Genomic DNA, 21,541 nt, shown 5'->3' on the forward strand with positions numbered 1-21,541 from the left:
AGGCAGGCCATCCGCCATCAGGTGCCACCGACCGCGTCCGCGGAGGGACGGGGCCCGGCAGCGGCTGCAGGCCCCGGGGGCACCTCGGGGGACACGGCCCAGGCCTCAGTCACGCTGGGTGCCGGCCGGCCACCCTCTCCGGCCACCGTGGCACCTTTGTCTCCGCTCGGTGCCACCTCCGTCCTGAAGAGCTGCGTCCCCTCCTTCGCCCCCCAGCCCTCCCTCCCCCGTCAGGCACCCGCGGGCCCGAGCTCCCGCCCGGCCGGGGCCTTCCAGCCACCTGCGGGCTCCCCCGCCGCCCCCCCGCGCCTCTTTTCGCGGGAGCGGGTGGTTGAAGACGAAGATCGGCCCGGCCCGTGGTTGGCGCGCCCGCCCGCCCCCGGCCGGCGGCGGCGGCGGCGCAGGCGCAGTGCCCGCATTCCATCATGGCGGAACGGTCGGTTGGCGGTCGGCAGCGCCGGGGTTGAGGCAGGGGCTGCGGCGCCGCGCACGGTCAGTGCTGCCGCGGGGCCGCCGCGACGCGGCCCGGGACGGGGGCCGCTCCCGTGGGCTCTCTCTGCCCCCCGCTTCCCCCCGGGGCGGGCGGGAGAGGGCGGCGGGGCCGGGCCGGGGGAGAGCGGCGCTCCCCACCCAAGGCGCGGCGGGCAGTGCCAGGAGCTGGCGGCCGGCTCGACCCGCCGGCGGCGGGGCGCGGAGCGGAGCCCCGTGGTGGGGAGCGGAGCCCGCCGAGGCGGCGGCGGCGGCGGGGGGGGGGAAGGCGGCGGGGTGCGGGACGGCGCCGGGGGGGGGGGTGGGCGGGCAGCGGCGGTCCGCCGTGTGGGACGGGGCGGGGGGCAGCGGGGTGCCCGCCGTGTGGGGCGGGGGGGGAGCTGGGGTGTGGGGCGATCGAGAGGAGAAGTGGGACCCCGGGGTATGGGGCGGGTGTTGGCGGCGGGGGGGAGCCCGGGGTATGGAGCAGGTTGGGGGGCGGACGTGGCGGGCAGGTGGGGGCAGCCCGGCGCATGGGGGAGGATGGGGTGCCTGGGGCACGGGGCAGGCCGGGGGGAGCAGGGCGAAGGGAGAGCCGGGGCAGGAGGAGGGCTGTACGGGTGGGCTGCCCCGCGGGGCGCGGGGGGTCTGCCCAGGGAGAGCCGGGGGGGTCTGGGGTGCAGGGGCTGGGGTCGGTGCGGGGGGGTCGCTTCTAACAGGACAGCCCCGCTGCGGTGGCAGCTGCCGGGCGGGGGGGGTGGGCTGGGAAGGCGGGGGGGTCTGGGGCCGGGGCCGCGGCGGTCCCGCTCGCAGGGCGGGGGTATCTCGGCTGCGTTTCAGCCAGCCCCGCTGTGCCTCCCCGGATGGCGTTAATGCCAGCGAGTTCCCCGGACTCGCTCTTCCCTCCGCCCGTTCCCGCTCCTCTCCCCAACGCACAAATTCTCCCGCTTCCCCCCTTCCTCTCCTTTTTCTTCTATTTCTTTGGGGAGAGGGGACTGAGATCTGAAGTCGTCGTCCCCCCCCAGCATCCCCCTCGCCGCTCCCCCCCCCCCCCCCCCCCCCCCCCGCTCTCCGTCCTCGGCAGCCGGAGCTGCTGCCTGCAAATGCCACGTAGCCTTCTAGTTGTTCCCCTTGGCTGATCAGCAGCTCGAGTACCAGACACCTCCCCCAGCTCCTCCTGGGGTCGGGGCAGGGGGAGGTCAGTCCTGTCATCTAGTGTTTGGGTGGTGACCATCTTTTACCCTCCCCCATTCTGCTTTGTCCCCCTCTGCCTTGGGGCAGCAGCAAAGGTGGGGACCCTACTGTGACTGCTTTTCAGCGCAGTCCTATTTACTGCCTCTTACAAAAGGCTGTTGACTTCAGCAACCTGGGATTGCTTTCCTACGGAGGGCTGGGGGAGAGTCTCCAGGGATTCATGGCCCCCAGCCTCTTATTTGAGGTGGTTCGCGCGCAGCGCAATAATTTCAGAAAACGGGGTAATAATGTGTTGCTGGCAGGTGTATTTGCTTCCTTGAGCAGCTCTCCCAGCTGGTTTCTGAGTTTTGCTTCTGTTTAAAACTTGCTCCTCAGACTTCTTGTTGGAATGATGGAAATTTTCTGTGAAGCTGACTTCTTTTCATAACTGAGCTTTCAATTTCTATCCCTTCTTCGAATATTTTATGTCTTTTCTGTCCTGTGGTAGCTAGGTTTTTAACGTTGGCAGCCCTTCCCTGCTTTACCTGATGCCTAATTGTGAATATTGACACGCGCTACCGCTGCAGATAAGTTCTTCAGGAGCCCGGTACCATATGCCTGTGGTCTGTGATTCCTAATGTTTTTCTAATGTATCTATCTTTATGACACTTGGTTCAATGGGGAAATACTATCTCAGTCACAGATGGAAAGACTGAGGCACCGAAATATTTATGGCCCAAGGTCACACAGGAAGTATGTGGTGAGGCAGGGAATTGAATCGAGATTTCCTGAGACTCGGATTAGCATTTTAACCAGGGAAGCATCCTCTCTGTATTTTAAGCCAATAAATTGACCTTGGAGTTAATATCCAGTGTAGAAGAAAGTACTTTGTGTTTTGTTCAGTATCTCTGTGAGTAAGAAGCAAAACTCGAGTTGCTTCCCACACTTGCATTCCTTTCCTTGTTTTTTGTAATTTGTATGTGAAAAAGGATAAGGTGGTAAAATAGGAAAGATGTTGACTTTCTCAAGGCTCTGTGTGTGTAATCATGCATGTTGAAAAACAGCCAGCTATTACACTGTCCTCTCCTTTAGGTCTTTTTACCTTACTGTGTTCCAAATCTCTGAAAGTTTTGGAATGCTGCTGTTGCCTGGGAATAATTTGTTCTTAGCTAGGACCAAATAAATCCAATATTCTATAAAGCTGAGTTGAAAGGAGTCTACTTGGTGTTCAGTGGTAACCTGGATCTTAGTTTGTGGATTCTTAATACAGCAGTCTGTGAATAAACAGGACTTGTATTGACCATCTTAAACATCTCCTGGAGCAAGCTATTACAGGTTGTTCGCTCGGTTGTAGGCTCAGTATTGTTGCAGCAAGTTTTTGAAAAACTTGGCCTTAACTGCAATTAAGCAGCACTTTGACAATGAAACGGAGTAATTTCAACTTCTTGGGCTTTGTAGATACATATTGCAGGCTGTTTTCATTCCCGTTATGTTAGAATAGCTTATTTTTGTTTGTAAAATTTGGTAGTTAATTTTACTACAGCGTTTTACTTGCCAATGGTTTTGAGGAGTTGGATGTTAGAATAGTTTAAAACAAAACTCCTAGTGTATTCACCTTTAGAGAGAATAAAGGTAACTGTCTACACAAATGCGTTTTCTGCCACAACCCTTGATCACAAACTGCATCTTTCTTTGATGTTGTACTGAAACCAAATTTGCAACAAAATTGAATATAAATGTTCTATATGACACTTTTAACGGTCTTTTGTTTGGGTTTTTTTGGAGGTTAGCATTTGCATCGTGTTGACTGTGTGGGTTGTCACACCCAGGCCAACAACCTTTCATCTTTTATGTTTATTTTTAGGAAAGGTTTGGTGAGTCCTTAAAAAACAAGATTTCATATGTACTGTGCAAACAGTAAAGATTTCAGCATTCTGCTCACAAGAGAGAGTGCCGGGCCTTGGCAAACCCCCACTGGGAATGCAGTATGTTTGAGCGGTACTCTGTATGTGTTTGTACACCCGTTATTGAAAAAGGTTTTGGAATCCTTGGGTGAATTTCAAGCAAATTAAAATACATGTTTTAAGCTTGGAAGACTGAAACTGGCACTTCTATTTGATGACCTGCTATTTCCCCAACTTGGAAGACTTCTTGTCAAACTGCAGAAGTAAGCTTGTAACTTTTAAGAAAATAAACAACTGGGAAGGCATTCTTACAATATTCTGCGTCAAAGTCATAAGCCGGTATGAAATACTGTAAGAATGCCTTCCCTAGTTACATATTTTCTTTATTTCCTGTCATCGTTTCATTTAATCAGGGAAGAATTTTAAATTTATCTCTGAAGGCAGTTGAGAAAACATCAATATTAGTAATACTGCAACAGTCAAGAGACTTTAGGAAAAAAAATCCGTTTCTCACTTCTAATTTTGCTGTATCTCAAAACGATCAGATCTGAACTATGGGTGTTTAAAACTGTGGTTGCTCACTGCTCTGGTTTCAAGGCTGGTGAATATCAGAGAAGTAACCTTTTCATTGTTTTCACCTGTTTTTAGCAAGTTGTCATGAAGCTTACCAAGGTCAAGATGGTTAGTTTTCAGCTGTTATCTTTGCTGCAAGCCAGACCTTAACTGAAAAGTTTTGGATTCCTGAGTGAGGAGCACACACTGAACTCTTTATTGCATTCTTGAAGAGCTTATTGTAAAAGCAGCGATAATTTATTCTTTCAGTGGTGCTAACACAATCCTTTCTGTGTATTGACCAGCAAAGACAGACCACTGGCTCGGAGCCCTTAGTCCATTTCAATCTTAATGTAAATCTGCTATTGTTCCCAATATCTTGATTGATGTGGAAAATGCTTCCGTTTGCTCAAGATTCACTTTTCCAGCATTGGGGCCTGATGCCTTGTATTTTTTTTGCCCATGTCTTATTAAAAGTAGTTCAGGAGGAACATTTATTAGGCTGTGACTTCAGAAACATCTGCGACTTCAAGACAGTATCACCTTTCTGGTGAAAATAACAATGGATCTGCTGTGTTTGCTGGAGGAAGCTGTGAGCTTCTGCTGGCTGGCTCAGTGCAAAGGTAGCCGGCTTAGTCTATAAACTACCTCAGTGAGCGACGGAGGCAGTGATTTTTCGGAGCGCTCCAGTAAAACCGCAGAACGTACCTGCCTGTGCCTTATCTTTAGAAAAACTGTATTGGGAATTGACCAGTATTTGTAAAGACTTCTTAAGTTTGGAGAGCCAAACCAGTGCAATTCATAATCCTCAATGTGCGAGTGGCTTAGGAACTGGAGTTTGGTACTGGATCCAGTAGCTTGAGAAAGATGATGATTTTTTACTTTATTAAATATAACCTCTTCAGTAACTACTGAAGCTGTTCATTATCTGCTCCTGGTGGAGCATCTTTAGTGGAACAGTTTCTAGAATAAAGCTGTGCTGCCCCGTAACAGTAAACTGTGATTGTATTTTCCAGATTGTACAGCTTATGTCTTTTTTTATGTCCCCTATCAGAGGATAAATATGTTCATGATAATTTAAATTTGGATACATTCACGTACGTTTTGGAAATGGATTTTTTTTTTATCATTATTGTCATATAGAGGAATAGAGCACTGAGTAGATTACTAAGTAAATAGACTTAATTGCCACACAATGCACTTCATGCAGGAACCATCTTCATAGCGTTCAAGTTACCTTTCACTCATTAGATCATAGCTTAAGCAATGGAGTGTTTTTGGCTAATACAGCATTAAATGTACGTGCAGTGTTTACTCAGTTGTCAGGTTTTGTATTCTGTACATACTGAATAAATGCAAGAGGGCTGCGTAAGGTCTTTTGGTTCTTTCCCAGTGGAGTCTTCCTTGAGTTTTATTTGCTGATTGTAGCAGAGTTAATCATTGGTTGTTCTCTGATGTCTTTTGCTGTTTTATTGAATGTAGGTTGTTTTCTGCACCTTTTTTTCCTTAAGACTTTATGCTTGCCAAGTCACTAAAAAGAAAATTACTGTTACTTTTTTCTTGTCTGCAGAAAGAAGACTGAGGGACAGTACAGCACATTGCTCATACTACAGCAGGCACTGACCGTGTAACGTTTATCAACAGGAGCAAATTCAAGTCAGGAGAGTGTCAACGGTAATTAGACATAACTTACTATTCTCCCAGATTTTATGAAGCATTTTTTCCTATTGAGTCTCTAAGTAACACTTCAAGCTGAAATAATATAAAAGTATTTGACAGATTTCTAGACTTACGGCTCCTTTTCTTTTTCTGGAAGAAATTTTTGGATAACTTACTATCAGATAGAAAAAATGAATTAGGGAAGGAAGAACTGATAGAGTTCTTGAGGTAAGAAGAGGTTCAGTATTTCCATATAAACATTATTGATTTTATAAGGTAGCAACCTTATCTTTATTTACACATTACTTTCGCGCTCTCTCTTCCCCCCACCCCCTTAGCTGGAAGTTTTGTCTAAGACAGACTTGCATAATTGGCCTTTGGATAAAGAAAGTAAATTCTGTTTTTAGCAAAATGCATTTCCTGTGTAGAAAACAGCTCAAGTGGGTGGTTGCATACTGATAAGTGACCGGCTAGGTGGCCTTACTCAGATACGTTGTTTTTAGTTGGGGCTCACGGAACTGAGCTCCTCAGTCATGGAATTGATCAGGTCATGGAACTGACCTGCTTGAAAAGCGGAAGGAAAACTGTCAGAAAATTGCCGTCGGTATGGCACTTGTGGGAGCAAGAATTCTCCAACTTTCTTTTTTTTTTTATGAAGATTCCTGTGATTTATCTTCCGATGCACAATACTGCAAGACCCTTATGAAACCATGGCAATTGCATTCTTAAGAATACAAGTAGCCAAAAGTAAAGACAAGTTTTAGAAGCTGTTGGCTAGAACAGTGTGTTTTACATGGAAGGAGAATAAGCAGATGCATTATAAAGTATTTGTGAATCAGAAACCACCTTTTTGATGTGAAGACATAAAGTAGTTGTTTCATCTTTTAGGGAGTTGACGTGAGTATGTCCTGAAGACAATCATCAGGCTTCTTCTAAAAAGAACACTTATGTATAGAGCCACCTGTTGCATTGGTGGAGGCCTGATCTTTCAAATTCGTATGTTTGAATTTGTTTCACGATCTGTCTGTGGATTAGAAGAGAGCAGCTGTTAATATTGCTCAAAATGGGTATCCATAGATACCGCACAACTATTACGTAGTCAGTAATTAACCCTATCCTTTGACAAGTTTTTGATCACTGTTATGTGTGACATTGGCTGCGTATAGCTTACAACAGTGTATTCTTTAGCCTAACACGACTGCTGCATTGAGGAAAGCAATTGTGCATCAGCTGCGTCAGAGGATGAAATCGCATTTTTGCGTGACATCACAGCTAATGCGCTGTTCATTGAATTGAAAGGCATCCGAGCGGATTTTAGTTTTTCTGTGATGGGGGTGTGTTTTTGCTGAGGTTAGGTCCCCTGTAATGAAGAATTAGTTTTCATGTTACGACTATGCACCAAAATTCAAGTGTAATATGCTAGTCTCAACTTTGTGAGGAGCAGTTTACCCCATTTTCCCAAGCCCTCTCATGTTTGGTTCACAATTGTCTAACGCAACAGAAGAAATCAAGTAAAGAACTGAATGGTAGCTAATCGATGTCGAATAGAATGTGATGTGAAACTACATAAGTAAGTACAAAACAAGTCTTTGGGGAGAGGAGTTGAGAGTGTCCTGTGAGCGGAAGATCAATCAGCAGATGGATTTCTTACAAGATACAAGAAAAAAAAATTGGTAACCATGTTACAGTCTCCTGAGTTGAATGGGTATTTTGGGAGGAAAATCCTTTAACCATGTTAAATACGGGGTTATAAATTTGGATGAAGTATTTTTATCTGCTGTTTAATGCCCTTTATTAAATAGCTTCAACATTGATATCTCTTTAATGGGGATCAGTTGCTTTCAGTTCTGCTGTGTGAAATGCTGAAGACTCCCAAACTAGGGAAGTGATCTGTACCACTAACGTATAGCTTCAGTTGGGTTCATCATAATACAGTTACTTGAAGGAATAAAGGCAGCCTTTAAATTTGCATGGATGTAAGTAGCTTTAGTACTCTTTAAGTACTTGCAAGACGGTACGTGTTAGTATTGAGCAGAATGATTGTTTTCATCAGAAGGTTTAATCTGCTTACCAATACCTATATTTTTGTCCATTTCAAAATGTCAGGGGTGATAATTATTTAGAAGAATTATTCAGTTTTGCAAGATATTATATAAACAACTTCTTGGTGTGTTGTAAACTGTCATTTTGCTTTTTAATGCCTAGGTTTCTTAGAATATAAACTTTCTAAAAACTTTTATATAAACTGTCATCCCTAAATTCTTCAAAACTGTGATAATTTACACTTGCGCGCTTATGTAAAGGTGTGATTACATCCCCAAACTTGTAGCAGGTGAACTGATTTACCAATGAGTACTTAAAGCTCAGACATAGAAGCAAATTATTTTAGTGTGTTACCATGCATCAGCTGAGCTGTGATAACGGTTATATGCATGTTCCCGGCCTGTCACAAACGCTGGGTGAAGTGTGTTTGCTTAAACCTCGTGTATGATCTCATACTTGCATTTTACCGTGCATTGTCCATGAACTGAAAAAATGCACATGGTCTGTTACCATGAGACTGCTCAGATATGGTAATTTAAGTAATTTATTGGTGTGTTTTAGCCCTTGGTTTAAGTATAACCTGTTTTAACTAGACTAATTTGATCCACTGTGCAGCTAAAGCATTGCAGCCTGAACCTCTTCTCATGTTCCGCAAGGAAAACAGTCTTCAGCTTGTGTATCAAAACAATTCTTCCTTGCTTGAAGTTTGCATAATCTCTTACAATTTGAAGAAATCCTTTGCTTTCGCTGTATTTTTATGCTTGTTTTTGAAGTCATGTTTTGTAAGAGATCTCTTAAATCAAAAAGCTTGTTTGTATCAATACGTTGACAGGATACATCAAGAACACTTCTGATTTGCAGAAGCAGATTGAATCAGAGCTAGTGGAAAATCAGCCTTTGCTTTCCTTAGTGCCTTCAGAAACCTGAAAGCAAACTCCTGCTCGTATTAATCTTGTGAAGTCCTGATGTTACTTCTGTTTTCTTGGATTAGATGACAACTGACTGCTCTGAGCAGTCTGGCGGTAGGGAGCCTTCCCTGGAAATAGTGTTGTTACTGTTGGTTTTAATAATCTGGATGATTGCTCCCTCTTAGAGTCAAGTTTAAAATAAAAAATAAATCGTTGTTCGAGATTTGGAATGCAAGCATTTGGAAAATAACTTTTGGTTCAGATCTTGTTTGTATCACAGCAGCTGTACCAACTCTGTGCTTGTGTCTGCCATCCCATAATGCTCCCTGGGTTAATTTAGGACAGGTATTGCACAGCTCTGGCACTAAGAAGGTCTGAGTTTTGGTGCTTCCCTGGCATAATCCCAGGAGGTTTCATTGGCTCAGCAAACTGACATCCACGACTGTACAACACACGGCCTGGCACGCTTGGTGTCTGGAAATACATGGCATAGGACAAAGTAGACCAGCCAAGCTCAGGGTACACTTAAATTTGCCGCTGTGCCGGCTGGTCCTCAGCCAGTTCTTACTTGAAGATTATAGGAAGAGCTTTTAAAAATACTTAGATATTTATTCCTTGCTGTGAACTAGGTATTCCTCGCTGTAGGGAGGAAACTCGGATGAACAAGGTGCTGTGGAATGTGTTCCTGTTGCGGTGGACTTGTCTGCACATACAATAGCCATTTCTTTGGATTGTTTCCAGTCTTTGAAACGGAACTTTTTGCCCTGAAATTGAAGAAGGTTGGTAAATAAATGGGCAGAACTTGTTTCTTTTAAGGGATCCCGTAAAAGGGATTCAATTTTGCGTTCCACTTCAAGACCAAATTTTTCCCATAGGGAAGAATTGTACGTAGTTATCCAGGGACTTAACCTGAATTTCAGAATCCTGGGGCACGTGCAGCTCCCTGTAGAAACTTGCAGCTCCCGTCTTGTAAATCTTGGCATGGTTTTAAACGTTTTGCTTCATCTGTTCAGATCTGTAGTTACTTAGAGGTATAAACTCCAGCTACCTTTTTGCTGACCGGTTAAGGTTTCTCTGTGGCCATTACTGCATTATCGCCAAGATATTTTTTCAGATACATAGTAGGGCTTGTGCTCTTAAGAGTACAGTGTTGTCTTTCTAGAGCTGTGTGTATTTTATTTGCAAAGAAATACCCTATTAGCTTCCCAGCTGTTCTTTACCACTGTTAACATTATGACTGCACCCTGAGACCTGTGAGGACACTGTCACTGCTTTTGTTCTTTGCAGGGTTTTCCTTTCTCGTCTTTTATCATTTTTTTTCATTTCAACAGTGCTCTCTATTTCTTGTGTCTCTGGCCAGAAGGTTTTTTTGAATTACTTTTCAATGAGCCATGGTGTATGATACTTCTCTAACTTCTAAGTGATTTAGATAGAGATTTGGGTATAGAATTTCAGTAGTATGTTGTTAATGTGTAAATAAACTGGTTTCCTTCAAGGCCTGAACAACCAGAACTATGTTTTGAAATTCAGGGGGCACTGCTTCACACTTAGAAAATCATATTTAAAATAAATACGTTGTTACATTGCATTTATTAAAAGCTTTTTCATATAAGCTTGAAAATTTTGTGCTTTGTGTAGCTTTAGGACATTAAAATGAGCAACTTAGCTTATGCCAGAACATGTCATCTCCCTAGCTGGTGGGAAGAAGCAGTCAGTTTTGCATTTAATTAATTAATTTTTTTAACAACATCGACACAGCTGGAAAATATCTTAATCCCATTACTTTCTTAAAGTTGAAATAAGAATGAAACGCTTTAAGGGCTCAGTCCTTCGAGGTGTTCAATTCTCTTGAACACTTCTAGAGGCAGGAATAGGACCTTTCTGGAGGTTTCAGGCTGGGTTTCGTTTTATGGGGCTGGTCGCTTAGGAAGCAGCACAGAAGTACTTAGGAGATGACTCTGCTTCTCTGGCAATAAGAGTAAAGACTTAAAATAACTGAAACAATAAAGGAAAATATTTATCTAAAAGTAATATAATGTTTGCATTGTAGAAACTGTTAATGCAAACTTTACAGGCCTCATAAATGAATAATTAAGAGGACAGCATACTGTTAATAACAGCGCAAATCAGGTAAAATCTAATGTATTCTGGGCATTGACAGATACTTTCTTCCCAGCTCACGGTTCTTAACAGTGAAGTTTCTCTTGTGAAGAACAGCAGGAAATTCTGCAGTCGCTGGGAAAATGTGTGTAACTAGGGTGAGCACTACCCTTCAGATGGTGCATTTGCCTTTTTTGTCCCCGTGGAGTAGAGCTCTCAAATCTTAAGGGATGTAGCTTCAGGCTAGAAAGTAACTCTTTAAGTGCGATGGGCGGTTGCTGGTGTAGTTTCTGTTTGAGGGTGGAGGGGAGCAATTTTTTTTTATTGCTTTCCTGGCACAGTCACATCAGGAACCTGATCCAGCTTGGGAAGGGAGGATGAAAGTTGATCCTATCGCTTATGTCAGAGTTCCCATGTGTCTTAGTATGTTGCATCTGTTGTTTCTCTGTGTTTCTAGGGTTTTTTGGTGTCCGTGACATGAGGGCTTTCCATCTCAGTCTTACTCCTCCTTCAGGGAGAATTTCTATGGGCAATCAGGTCTCAAAGTACCCCGAGAGATGAGCATTAACACTTAATTTAATTGTCTTTAGGGAAAAAAGTGTCCTCCAGTAATTTGCTAGTTGCCCCCGCCCCGCTCTCCTACAGACCGTTTACACCTTGGCTTCTGCCTCCGTGGGTCATTCTTGTCGGTGGGCACAGGAGCCAGTCAACTTTCTGCAGCTTTTAGGAAGTTACTAGAGGTCCTTCTGGCGACTGGCCTGATGTCTTTCATCCCCAGATGGTCTTTGTGAGGGCAGAAGGTCTATCTGGACTGTGATAAAAGGCTTGTGGTCACTTTTATGTTTTACCGTGGAAACTGTTAGAACTACTTTAGAATATGCATTTAAGTAACAGTTAAACTTTTTGGAAAACACAGAGAAATGGTTTGGAACTGTCACTTTTTTAGATGTCAGAAAACGATTTTACAAGAGTTTCTAGAAAAAAACACTTGGTGCGGAGTGCGGAAGCCTTTTACTATGTGTCTGTGGAGTCGGGGCGGGCATTTTGTTGAGCTTTTTTTGTTTTACTTGGGTCGCAGACCTCATCTAGGTCAAAATTATGAGGTCCTAGCAATACCTGGATCAAAATGACATCGGGCTTTACAGCTGTAGGTATTAAAAATGTTTGACTGAGCACATTTGTTGGGTAAGTCATGAAGAACGTTTTCAGTATCAAAGCTGTGGTGCCCTTCTGGCTAGAAGCCAAACTTCATACAAGATGGTGCAGACAAATTCACTTGGGTGTCATTATAAATTATTTCCAACATTTTAATCAAAACATATATTTAGTTTTGAACAGATGACTGTTATGGAGTGATGGTGGTCTCTTCAGAGCTAAAGTTGTAACTGGGCTTCTGTTAAATCTGATTCTGTTAAGTCTCTCATTCCCTTAATCTTGCTAAAAGTAAACCTAGAACGTCTCGTGTGTGGTCCTGTGGCAGAGGAGAACTATTTTAGGACTGGGATGATATCTTAAACACCTTGTTAATACTGTTTATTTGAAAAACTTGGGTGGGAGAGGGTAGCTTGTACCTTTTTTCCAAAATGTTTCCTACCTCAAAATTGCGTGGGGTGTAAATTTCAAATCTGGAGGGGTGAGGGTTTTTTAGAATTCATAAGTAAGGTTTGATCTTTTTGATGAGGCTATTCCTTAGCCTGAGGTTGGGGACGACTTTTGTTTGGGTCTGCTGCTGGTTTTTTTATCAACCTTTGGAGATCACTGGTGCAAAATTTAACTGACAGGTTAGAGTGTGTTTAAAATACTCAGAAGTCTCAGCTTGCAAGAGATCATCTGGATTTTAAGGCACGGCGGCGTCTCGACATTTTCTTTATCAAAGTACATGAGGTTCATAGAGGTATGTGTCCACAGATCCAGTTCTAGATGATACTTTTTTCCGAAGGTGAAAGACATTAACAAAGTATGTTGCTTGCAATGAGACTGGGTTTTTTTCCCCACTTACAGAAAAAAAATATATATAATATATAAAAGTATAGTAGATGTATATAAAAAATACTAATTAGTAATTCTGTTACTATAAAAAGGTATAATTAAAGCTTTAGTTTTTAATACAATACTGCTTTTAATAAATGGCAATATTGTAGTAATTTACTTCCTGCAATAAATGTAAACTTATGATCAGGCTAGAAGGTTGCATAAGGCACTGAACCTAGAAATCAGGAAGTCTGAGCTAAATTTCTAGCTCTCCATCAGACTTCCTCTTTGGTCCTGGACACATTGTTCTTTCTAACTCAGGCATACTGTATTAAAGAAAAAAGAGTTTCCATTTAAGTAATGAGCTCCTTGGAATAGGAACTTTCTCATATTAAATCTAGCACTTACTATAATGAAAATACAGTCTTTGTGGTAGCTTCTGCGTGGGATTATGAACTTTTTTTTTACTGTTTATGAAATCTGTTCAGCTTCTACTCTGGACAGTGGAATGAAACTGATGCATTTCTATCTACAGCGTTCCTCCCCTATTTAGTTTGTGTGTGATGTCTTTCTGGAGAGAGATTTTTAATATGCTAGGAAAATATTTTAATAGGAGATAACAGGATTTCTAAAACTTGCTAAATACATAACGCTGCTACACATTTGCACACATTTTATTAATGTGATTAAAGGATATAATTCCAATGAAAAAGTTATTTTTCAGTATATGCATTTTTTCTTACTTGGTGTAGTACTATAAAACACATTTAATGAATACACATTTAATGAATGCACAAACTTTTCTTTGGTTTTACATGCCCTGCACATAAATAGCTGCAAATTCATTGTTACTGCTTAAAGAGAAACCACGTCTGTAAAATTGTTGATGTGATATTGGTGTTTACTGGTGACTGTTCCAAAGCTCTGGATAGAACAGAAGTGGTGCATTTATACGGGAAAATTATTCCAGTCGTAACTTTTTCTTACAGATATTACTGTGATCATTTTGAAGTTGTTTCTGTTGTGACGTCCAAGTGGAAGTGACCGCGAGTTGAACGTGGCACCTCATTCCAAGCTGCGCATGGGCAAATGGCTAAAGGAGGCTTTGTAATGCAGTGAGCATTGTTTCTAGTGGTTTTATGTGTTAGTAACCACCCCCATATACTGGAATTGCATATTTATTTCACTTTGGACTGAAACTCTTTTAGACTACTTTAGATTTTCATTTCAAAGTGTCTCATGAGAATCCATGACGTTTTCCAGACATAAGGTACGATGATCTAGTACCATATAGACTTCAGTTGGCTACCTTTGCTTTGCTAGTTCCGTATAGGGAGCATAACAGCTGTTTTGTATGTAAATAAGAGCCCAGCTTTCTCGGCTGAGGCGCTGACTTCAGGCGGGAGTAGGCGTGAATCAATGAACACTGAGTTCAGTGCGAATCCTCGGGAGCTGGACGGGGTCCAGGATGACTGCAGCACTGGTTGAGAAGAATTTGGGCTGGAGAAGAGGGAAGGCCAATGTTTCAGTCTTCCAGAGTCTCGGCATTTTTACTATGTCAGGAAGTGAGGTCAGGCACAGCCGCTGTATACTGTAATTGTTTTCTGGAAGGCTGGTCATTAAGTTTTTCTGTTTTTCTTAGGAGCCTTTGTAGTGCGAGACTGTCAGTGGAAAATATTGCCCCTTTTTTTAATACGGTTAACCATATTACATTAGCACAGCGTTGAATTACTCAGGAACGCTTCTCAGGGTACATTTTTAAAATATGAACTGGTTTTATTTGGTTTAAAATATTTTAATTTTTTTATGTTGTAAAATAAATGACAAAATATTTCAGGTTTTTAGATGCATGTGTCTTGAACAAATAATCTGTGAAAGCAGTAGCTCAAGCTGTTTCCGGTGTAGATTTTTGTTAACTTAGAAATGCGATATCCACTGTTACTACTTTCAGCTTTGCTAAAACAGTGCTTCAGAAGGTTTGTTTCTGAGATGGTTAGTCCCAATTCTTTTTTTTTTTTAATGGCTATCATGCTATAAGGGCTGAATTCATCCTTCAGCTCAAACAAAGTTTGGGAATGACCTTTAGCTGATATCTAATAGAAACCACTGTAAAGAAATGAATCAGGCCAGAAGTACTCTTGTAGAACGTAACCTTTCTAAAAATTAATCTATTTAATGCCATACTGACTCAGAAATCTCCAGTGCATGGTGACAAAGCTCTAGAAGATACCTCTACAAATTCTGCTATTGATTCATATATAACGATTTACTAATTCTCGGTACATTCCTTTGCGACTATGAAAACTACAGAAGTTGCCTAGTCTTTAATGCTTGCAGATGGGATTTTTCTTGTTTATTTTTAGTCTAGAATTTAAAATTGTGTGTATTAGCTCATCTTTGTGAATGCAGCCTGTGAATTCTTAGCGCAAATACTTTTTTCTTCTTTTTTTTGCCCTGACCACTTGGATAGTTAGTAGCGGTGATAAACTTAAAACACCTAGCTGCCAAGAACAGCCCCTGGAAAATAGCAGTCTGAGTCTCTATTACCCAGCATGTGGTAGAACAAACTAGCTTTAGGGGACCCGAAAAGCTTTTTGACACGGTTCTACCTATAGGTAGGTCATTCCTTTTTGGGGCCATGTACAACTCGCCAGCTGGATTTGCCTATCCAGGCTGACTTGGTTTGGGGTAAAACCGAGGGTTCAGGGAATGCCCGGCGTCAGTGACAGCGTTTGAGGGAAGCTGTGAGACTTGGTGGTTGTGGATGGAGGTGGGTTCAGGAACCTCGAATCTCCTCTCTGCCCACGCAGTGGTTGCCTTCCACCTCTTCTTTAGAAGCAGCCGTCTTCCTCCCTTGCAGCAGCCGTGCTGCGTTGCTTACCCTGCCGCTGTCTTCGGTGGCGAGAGTCGTGGGGCTGAGCTGGAGGACGGCAGGGCCGGATTCCTTGCTCCTAGACCAGCAGTAGGAGGGTGTGGGTAATGGCTTTTCAGGATAGATCTCTATTTCTTTGTTTTGTTTTTCAGGAAATTGTGCTGAGTATGTAATAACTTTTCAGGAATTCTCTCTTTATTTACCCAAATACCACCTACTTCCTTGAATGAAATGGGGACTCTTGGGAGGCGAACCCGTTGATACCATGTTCAGTGGGAATGCTTTATTTCCCTTGAAAAGTTTTACCTGTTAAACTGGGAAGGGGTTGAGTCCCGTGCTCGTTTACCAGCAGAGATGCCACCTTTGAGAGCAGCAGTGTCTTTTGCCGCTCTCTTACCAGTATTTTTAAGGAATGAAGCTGTGCTCTAAAACCAAAAAAAACTTGGTTTTTACAAATCTATCAGTACGCAGTGGGATGTTCCTCTTTATCGTTAGTGGTCTGCCACTTGCAGCCGTCTGAGCCCAGCTGTACAGTACAATGTTAGCGTTCTGAGCCAGGTGAAACTGCCCAAGAGTTATTAAAATGGTTTCATTTATGCGAGTACTTCTATTTTCTCTGACCATATGGAGATTCCTATTAAGACATGAAATTGTATTTGCTATTTTTAGAGATTGTCATTAACTGTATAAAAACATTTGTTTCCTAATAGTCCAAGTAATAAGTTCTCCCTCTGAAAAATGTGAAGTTACAGCACTAAGCAAGTAGAACGTGTGTGTGGAGGTGTAAACGTAAATACTACCTGTGTCATTAGGCAGTAGATTAAGGATTCTCAGAGCCATGTGGATGTAGGTGCTCTGCGCGACAATTAGCGAGCAGTGCAGTGTAGTTAGTACTAACGGAGACAAAGCCTCAGAGAATTATGTTCAGCCAGCGTAGGGGACTAGGATAGAAACTTTGAACGTTTATTTAAAATTGCAGGTGGTATTGGGACTTACTTCAGAACACGTTTTTCTACAGCTGGTTATTTTTGGTAGTTGAACATTTGAATGCAGATGTAGTTGCTTTTTGGTAAAGGGTTTTCCCCTTCTATGTTAAGTGCTGATTTCTGTTGTCTTTGAGGTTCTTAAATGAAAGAAATGGAGACTATACGCATCTATAAAATATTTTCAATCTGCCTGTGTATACTGAATTCCTGTTACGGCTCTTAAGACTTATATCTAACCTCTAAACCTCTAAAAATGGGAGAGGTGTAGTGGAAGAAACTTCTGCCTTAATTTTAACATACTGACTGGCAGTGTTACCATGCAGGTATTTTTAAGGGGAATAGATATATATGATCAGATGAGTTTGTTTTCTTGGCAGAGGTAATTCAAAATCTGACAAATAGGATGGAAGATTATTTTATTCAGGAAATAAATAACATGCTAAGCTCTAAGTATATTTAGGACAAACCTGATACAAATTTAAACTTTGGAGGGCGTTTCTAGCCCTTGCACCTGTGCAGTCATATTTGGCCTCTTAAAATTGTTACTGGAGCAGACCCAGAAAACAGTTGGTATGCAGAATGAGCTGGTTTCTCTGGCAGTCTTGGGTATTCTGTTATGCTGTATTTTGTGGCTGCGTGATTGTACCGGTTATTCTGACATGCTTTTGCAAACAAGGAAGAATGTGTTTTTTACCAATGGATGCTGCCAGCCTCTTTACCTTCTAATGGTAATACAGGAGAAATCCTTGTAATCTCAACTTTTATGACAGACCCTTTCTGAACAAAATGAGTTAACGCCAGAAGAAATGATTCCCCCCCAACACTGTCATTTCCATACTGGTTATAGAGAACTGAACAAAGATTTGGCAGCTGTATATAGATTGACTTGGTTCATGCACAGATTTGGGCGTGGGAAATGTTTTTTGTTTCGATTTTGCTTTTTACTTTTAATTTAACGAATTGGACTGTCCTAACCGCGTTTTGTCTTCTGTATGGGTTTATAGGAGGTAATGGGAAGGGAGAAGGAAATGTCAGCATTTCCTGTATCCTGTTATCTTGTGCTTTTTATGGATGCTGAATTAACTATGCACTGAAAATTCACTAACATTTGGATTGTATTTTGACTTACTCTAATTACAGATTATTCACTAGAAGCCCAAAACTGTGCAGCACTTTTCCATATGCAATTCTCTGTGGTAATCAAAGACTTTTGTAAAAAGTACTCTACTCTTGTGTTGCCTTAAGCTTTGTTTTCACTGTGTCAGACTTGTGTATTGATGACATTGCAAAATTGGAGAAATTGCGTGGTTTAGGGGGTTTTTTGATCATCACAGGGACTGAAATGTACATGTATGTGAATTATTTGGCCTAAAACTTAGGTTTCAGAGTACAAGCAATTTAGAAATTGTAACTACAAATTTAAGAATAAAGTGCTGCATAAGTGTAAATTATGCTACTGTGTAATTGCATCACTTGGGTACCGATTTCATCACTCGTAGCATGTCAAGTTGAATATGCATGATGCATATTTAAAGAGCATATTTTTGGAAGAAGGATACGTATTGCTTAAACGCAGTGCTTAAAAATGAGAAGTGGGGTAATATATTGGACTCTCTGGGTGTACTCCATTATGAAGAACTTGGGTGTTTCACATGTGATCCGCTCCATACTTTTAAGACTGTCGGTTTGCACAAGTTCTTAAATGTGCAATGAAGCTAGAAGCGGATGTTTTACAGTAACTTTTGTCTCCAGTTAAAGTCAGTTTATTTGAAAAATCTTTGGGGGAGAGTTGTGGAGTGTTGAAGTCTGATGATATTTTCCTATTGGGTTTTCAAATATTCAGTTAATAGCATAGTGCAAGTGTTTGTTTTGTGAGGAAAAAAAACCAAACAATGTCCTGAAGGTGCTGCTGTATTTTTCTTCTGAAACATTGGTACCAAGTTTCGCGAACGAAGTAGAGAATTATTTGGGGAGAGGAGAGACATGTCTAATATTGGCACTCTTTTGTTTTAGCAGGTGGTTAATGTGAGCAGTTGTCAATGAATGGTTTTCAGACATGATGGCCGACCAGCCGCCTCCATTAGAAGCTACGCCTATATTGAATGAAGTGCCACTTCTACCTCATATGGTTAATGGGGACAGCATACAACAGGCAAGTAAATCCACTGCACTTTCATACAAGTCATGTAAAACTGTGCCGGCGGTGGTAGTAGGGAGGTTGATGTTCAAGCATACTGTAGAAAGCAGAACAGATAGAAAAACTGTTTGTTGTACAACTTGTGTGATGGCTGAAAGAGGAGACGGTTTGAAATAAAGCAACTACGGTACTGATTTGCAAAGTTAGAAGAGCATGTGATATCGGCACTGATACCATCAGTAAAATAGGGAGGAAGAAAATCATTCAACATCACTATAGTGGAAATGTGAAAAGACTGCAAATTAAAAGGAACGTTTGTTATACGCATGTAAGCGCTTTAAAATTAAACTACGAAATCAAAGAATAAAAGGAAAAATATATGGATTTAATAAAGCACTAAGGTTTTGAAAGCTCTTCTTAAAGCTCATGTAAAATAATCAGTAAAGATTAGCAAGTGGTTGCAGTGTTCTAAACCAAGAAGTCTATTGCAGGGAAATGAGAAGAAAGACCTTGGCTTCCTGATATTCTATATCTTCATTAATAATTACAGTACACTGGTGAAACCTGAGTATATTCAGTTGAAATATTAGAATTTTATTGGACACAACCCTTCAGTGATTAGATTCAGTACCTAGTGTGATTAGAAATACAGACAAAAGTGAAAGCAAAACAATTTGACTGAAGTACAAGCTTGTATAAGTTGTCAGTCAACTTGAGGTGAATTTACTGTTTGGCAGTAGAAGCTGAGTGCCTTGTACTAAAAATGCTGAGATACCTTCCCATCATTTGGAGATAGGCTTTCAGAGCACTCAGAAATATTATAGACATCCTGACGTTTTAACGCTGGATCTTAATTTAAGAAGCATCTTCCCCCTGCCCTAGCAGCTACAAACTTGACAGATCCTGGTAGGAGAGAAAAGGTTGGGGTTTGTTTGTTTGTTTTTTAAATAGCTAAGTGGCTGTTTGTTGGCAGGCTGCGATTGGACCGGTTTCTGGCTAATCTCATCTGGGCTCCCTTTCCCACGAAAGATTGGAGCAGATGATCTCTGGATCAGTCCCTTCCAACCTGGGCTGTTCTACGATTCTATGATAACAAAACATAAATTCGAAGGGTTTGTGTGCCTGCAGTTAAATAATCATTTTGTTGAAACAAGGAACAAAACTGCCCATTGCTTTAACCTGTTCAGTGTATAACTTCAAGTATCTGACAGTAATTGAAATAGGAATTAAGGGGTTAATCCAGAAGGAAAAGTTGCATAGAAGTTTCCAGACAATAACTGTCATATGAAATGATTATGAAGGGTAACAGTGAAGACCTTCACATGTTTGAATGTACGGTGGATAAACAGGGTACACAAAATAATCATGAATTGTTGAGGGTCTGATAGATCATAAATGCTGAAAAGTTTTGATGAGAGATCCTTTCCTTTGTAATTGTTACAGATGGGGAAGGATTGTAGTATACTTGCCTGTAAAAATAGCCTTTATTTAAAAAAAAGTCTACTCTGCTTTTTTTCCTCAGTCTGTGGAGATAAAAGTACAGTGACTGTTTTGAAATAAGTAAAGCTATAGAGTCTCTAAGCTAGTCCTGAAGTTCTAGCATTAGCAACGTGAAATTTTAGCAGTGGCCAGCTGTGAGGTTATTCAGTAGGTAGTGTTTCATGTTACACAAGGAAAAGAGGTGAAGTAGATCTAATTGGAGACCATCTCCATAGCTGTATTTGTACAGCATGTCTTGGTATAGATCAGTGTGTAGCATACTAGTGGGTATTGAATGACCCAAAAGAAGGTGACAGTCATTGAAATTTTCGGAACCTAGTGCAGACTGCTTGCAATCAGGTGAGGCTAAAAAAAAAACCAAACCCACAAACAACAAAAACCAGTTGGATCTTGGAGATGCATGGGAAAATGGCGTTTGAAGAGTAGACTGAAAGGCTGAGAGTCTCCAAGGCTTATAGTTGAATTATACTGGAAATAAGGAGTAAGTCTGTCTATTGAAAATCTTCATGGGACTGGGAACGTGATTTCGTGTTAATGTGCCAATATTTCTTATTCTAGTGTGTCTGTATATAAACAACCGTGTCATGTTGCCATCAATTCCATGTTGCCATCCTTTGGTTGCCTAACAAACACACTTGCTGCTCTTGTTCACGGCACTTTTCTCTAGAGAGGCTTCTGAGCTACGGTCCCACATTGGAAAGTTTGCTTTTAAATAGAGTGTTAACTTAGGAGCTTTATTAACGCAGGTGATTTTTTAAGTATTTTGCTGCCAGTGCCATAGAGGCTAGGCTAAGTATAGAGTATTATACAGTGTTTTTGTTTTCAGAAATAAAACCTGTGCTGTTTGGCCAATCACTTCAAACAGTTAGATGCAGCACCCAGTTCTTTAGTTTCATTTCACATAAAGTGTAAGTTGGAAGTTTTCTGGAAGAGTTTCTTGTTCTGAAAAAACTTCAGCAATGGAAAGTGTGTGAATAAGGGATAAAAGCAAAGCGCTGACCAGTGCTTTGAAATAGCTTGATCCCACTAGTTCTGAAACGGTTACGCGGGACACCCGAAGGCATTGACATGACTGACTCCTAGCACTAGTCTGTCGCCTAACTTGGCTTACGTTGACTCATTAGAAACACTCAAGCTTCCTGGAAATTTTCCTTGGTGGAAGGTAGATGGAACTGCATTTGCTTCATTAATTATAGTGAGTCATTCCTCTAAGACATTGCCCCATGCATTCCTGAAATTCCAGTCTCTGAACTGCTCTACAGCCCTGT

General features: G+C 41.9%; 1 protein-coding gene across 4 annotated transcripts in view; it reads left to right on the plus strand.

Moving 5' to 3' along the window:
- Window positions 1-435: 435 nt before the first annotated feature.
- The window catches only part of LOC143164455 (fibronectin type-III domain-containing protein 3a-like), a 49,759-nt gene continuing 28,653 nt past the window's right edge, over window positions 436-21,541 (plus strand). The window contains exons 1-3 of one of the 4 annotated variants that reach the window (XM_076347081.1): window positions 436-492; window positions 5,668-5,771; window positions 18,650-18,788. In XM_076347081.1, coding sequence (XP_076203196.1) covers window positions 18,693-18,788 — 96 coding nt within the window. In that variant the 5' untranslated portion in view covers window positions 436-492; window positions 5,668-5,771; window positions 18,650-18,692. The remainder of the gene's footprint in view (window positions 493-5,667; window positions 5,772-18,649; window positions 18,789-21,541) is intronic. The other 3 variants (XM_076347082.1, XM_076347084.1, XM_076347083.1) reach the window with 3 other exon arrangements.

This window comes from Aptenodytes patagonicus, chromosome 9, assembly GCF_965638725.1.
Source record: "Aptenodytes patagonicus chromosome 9, bAptPat1.pri.cur, whole genome shotgun sequence".
Taxonomy (NCBI): Eukaryota; Metazoa; Chordata; class Aves; order Sphenisciformes; family Spheniscidae; genus Aptenodytes; species Aptenodytes patagonicus.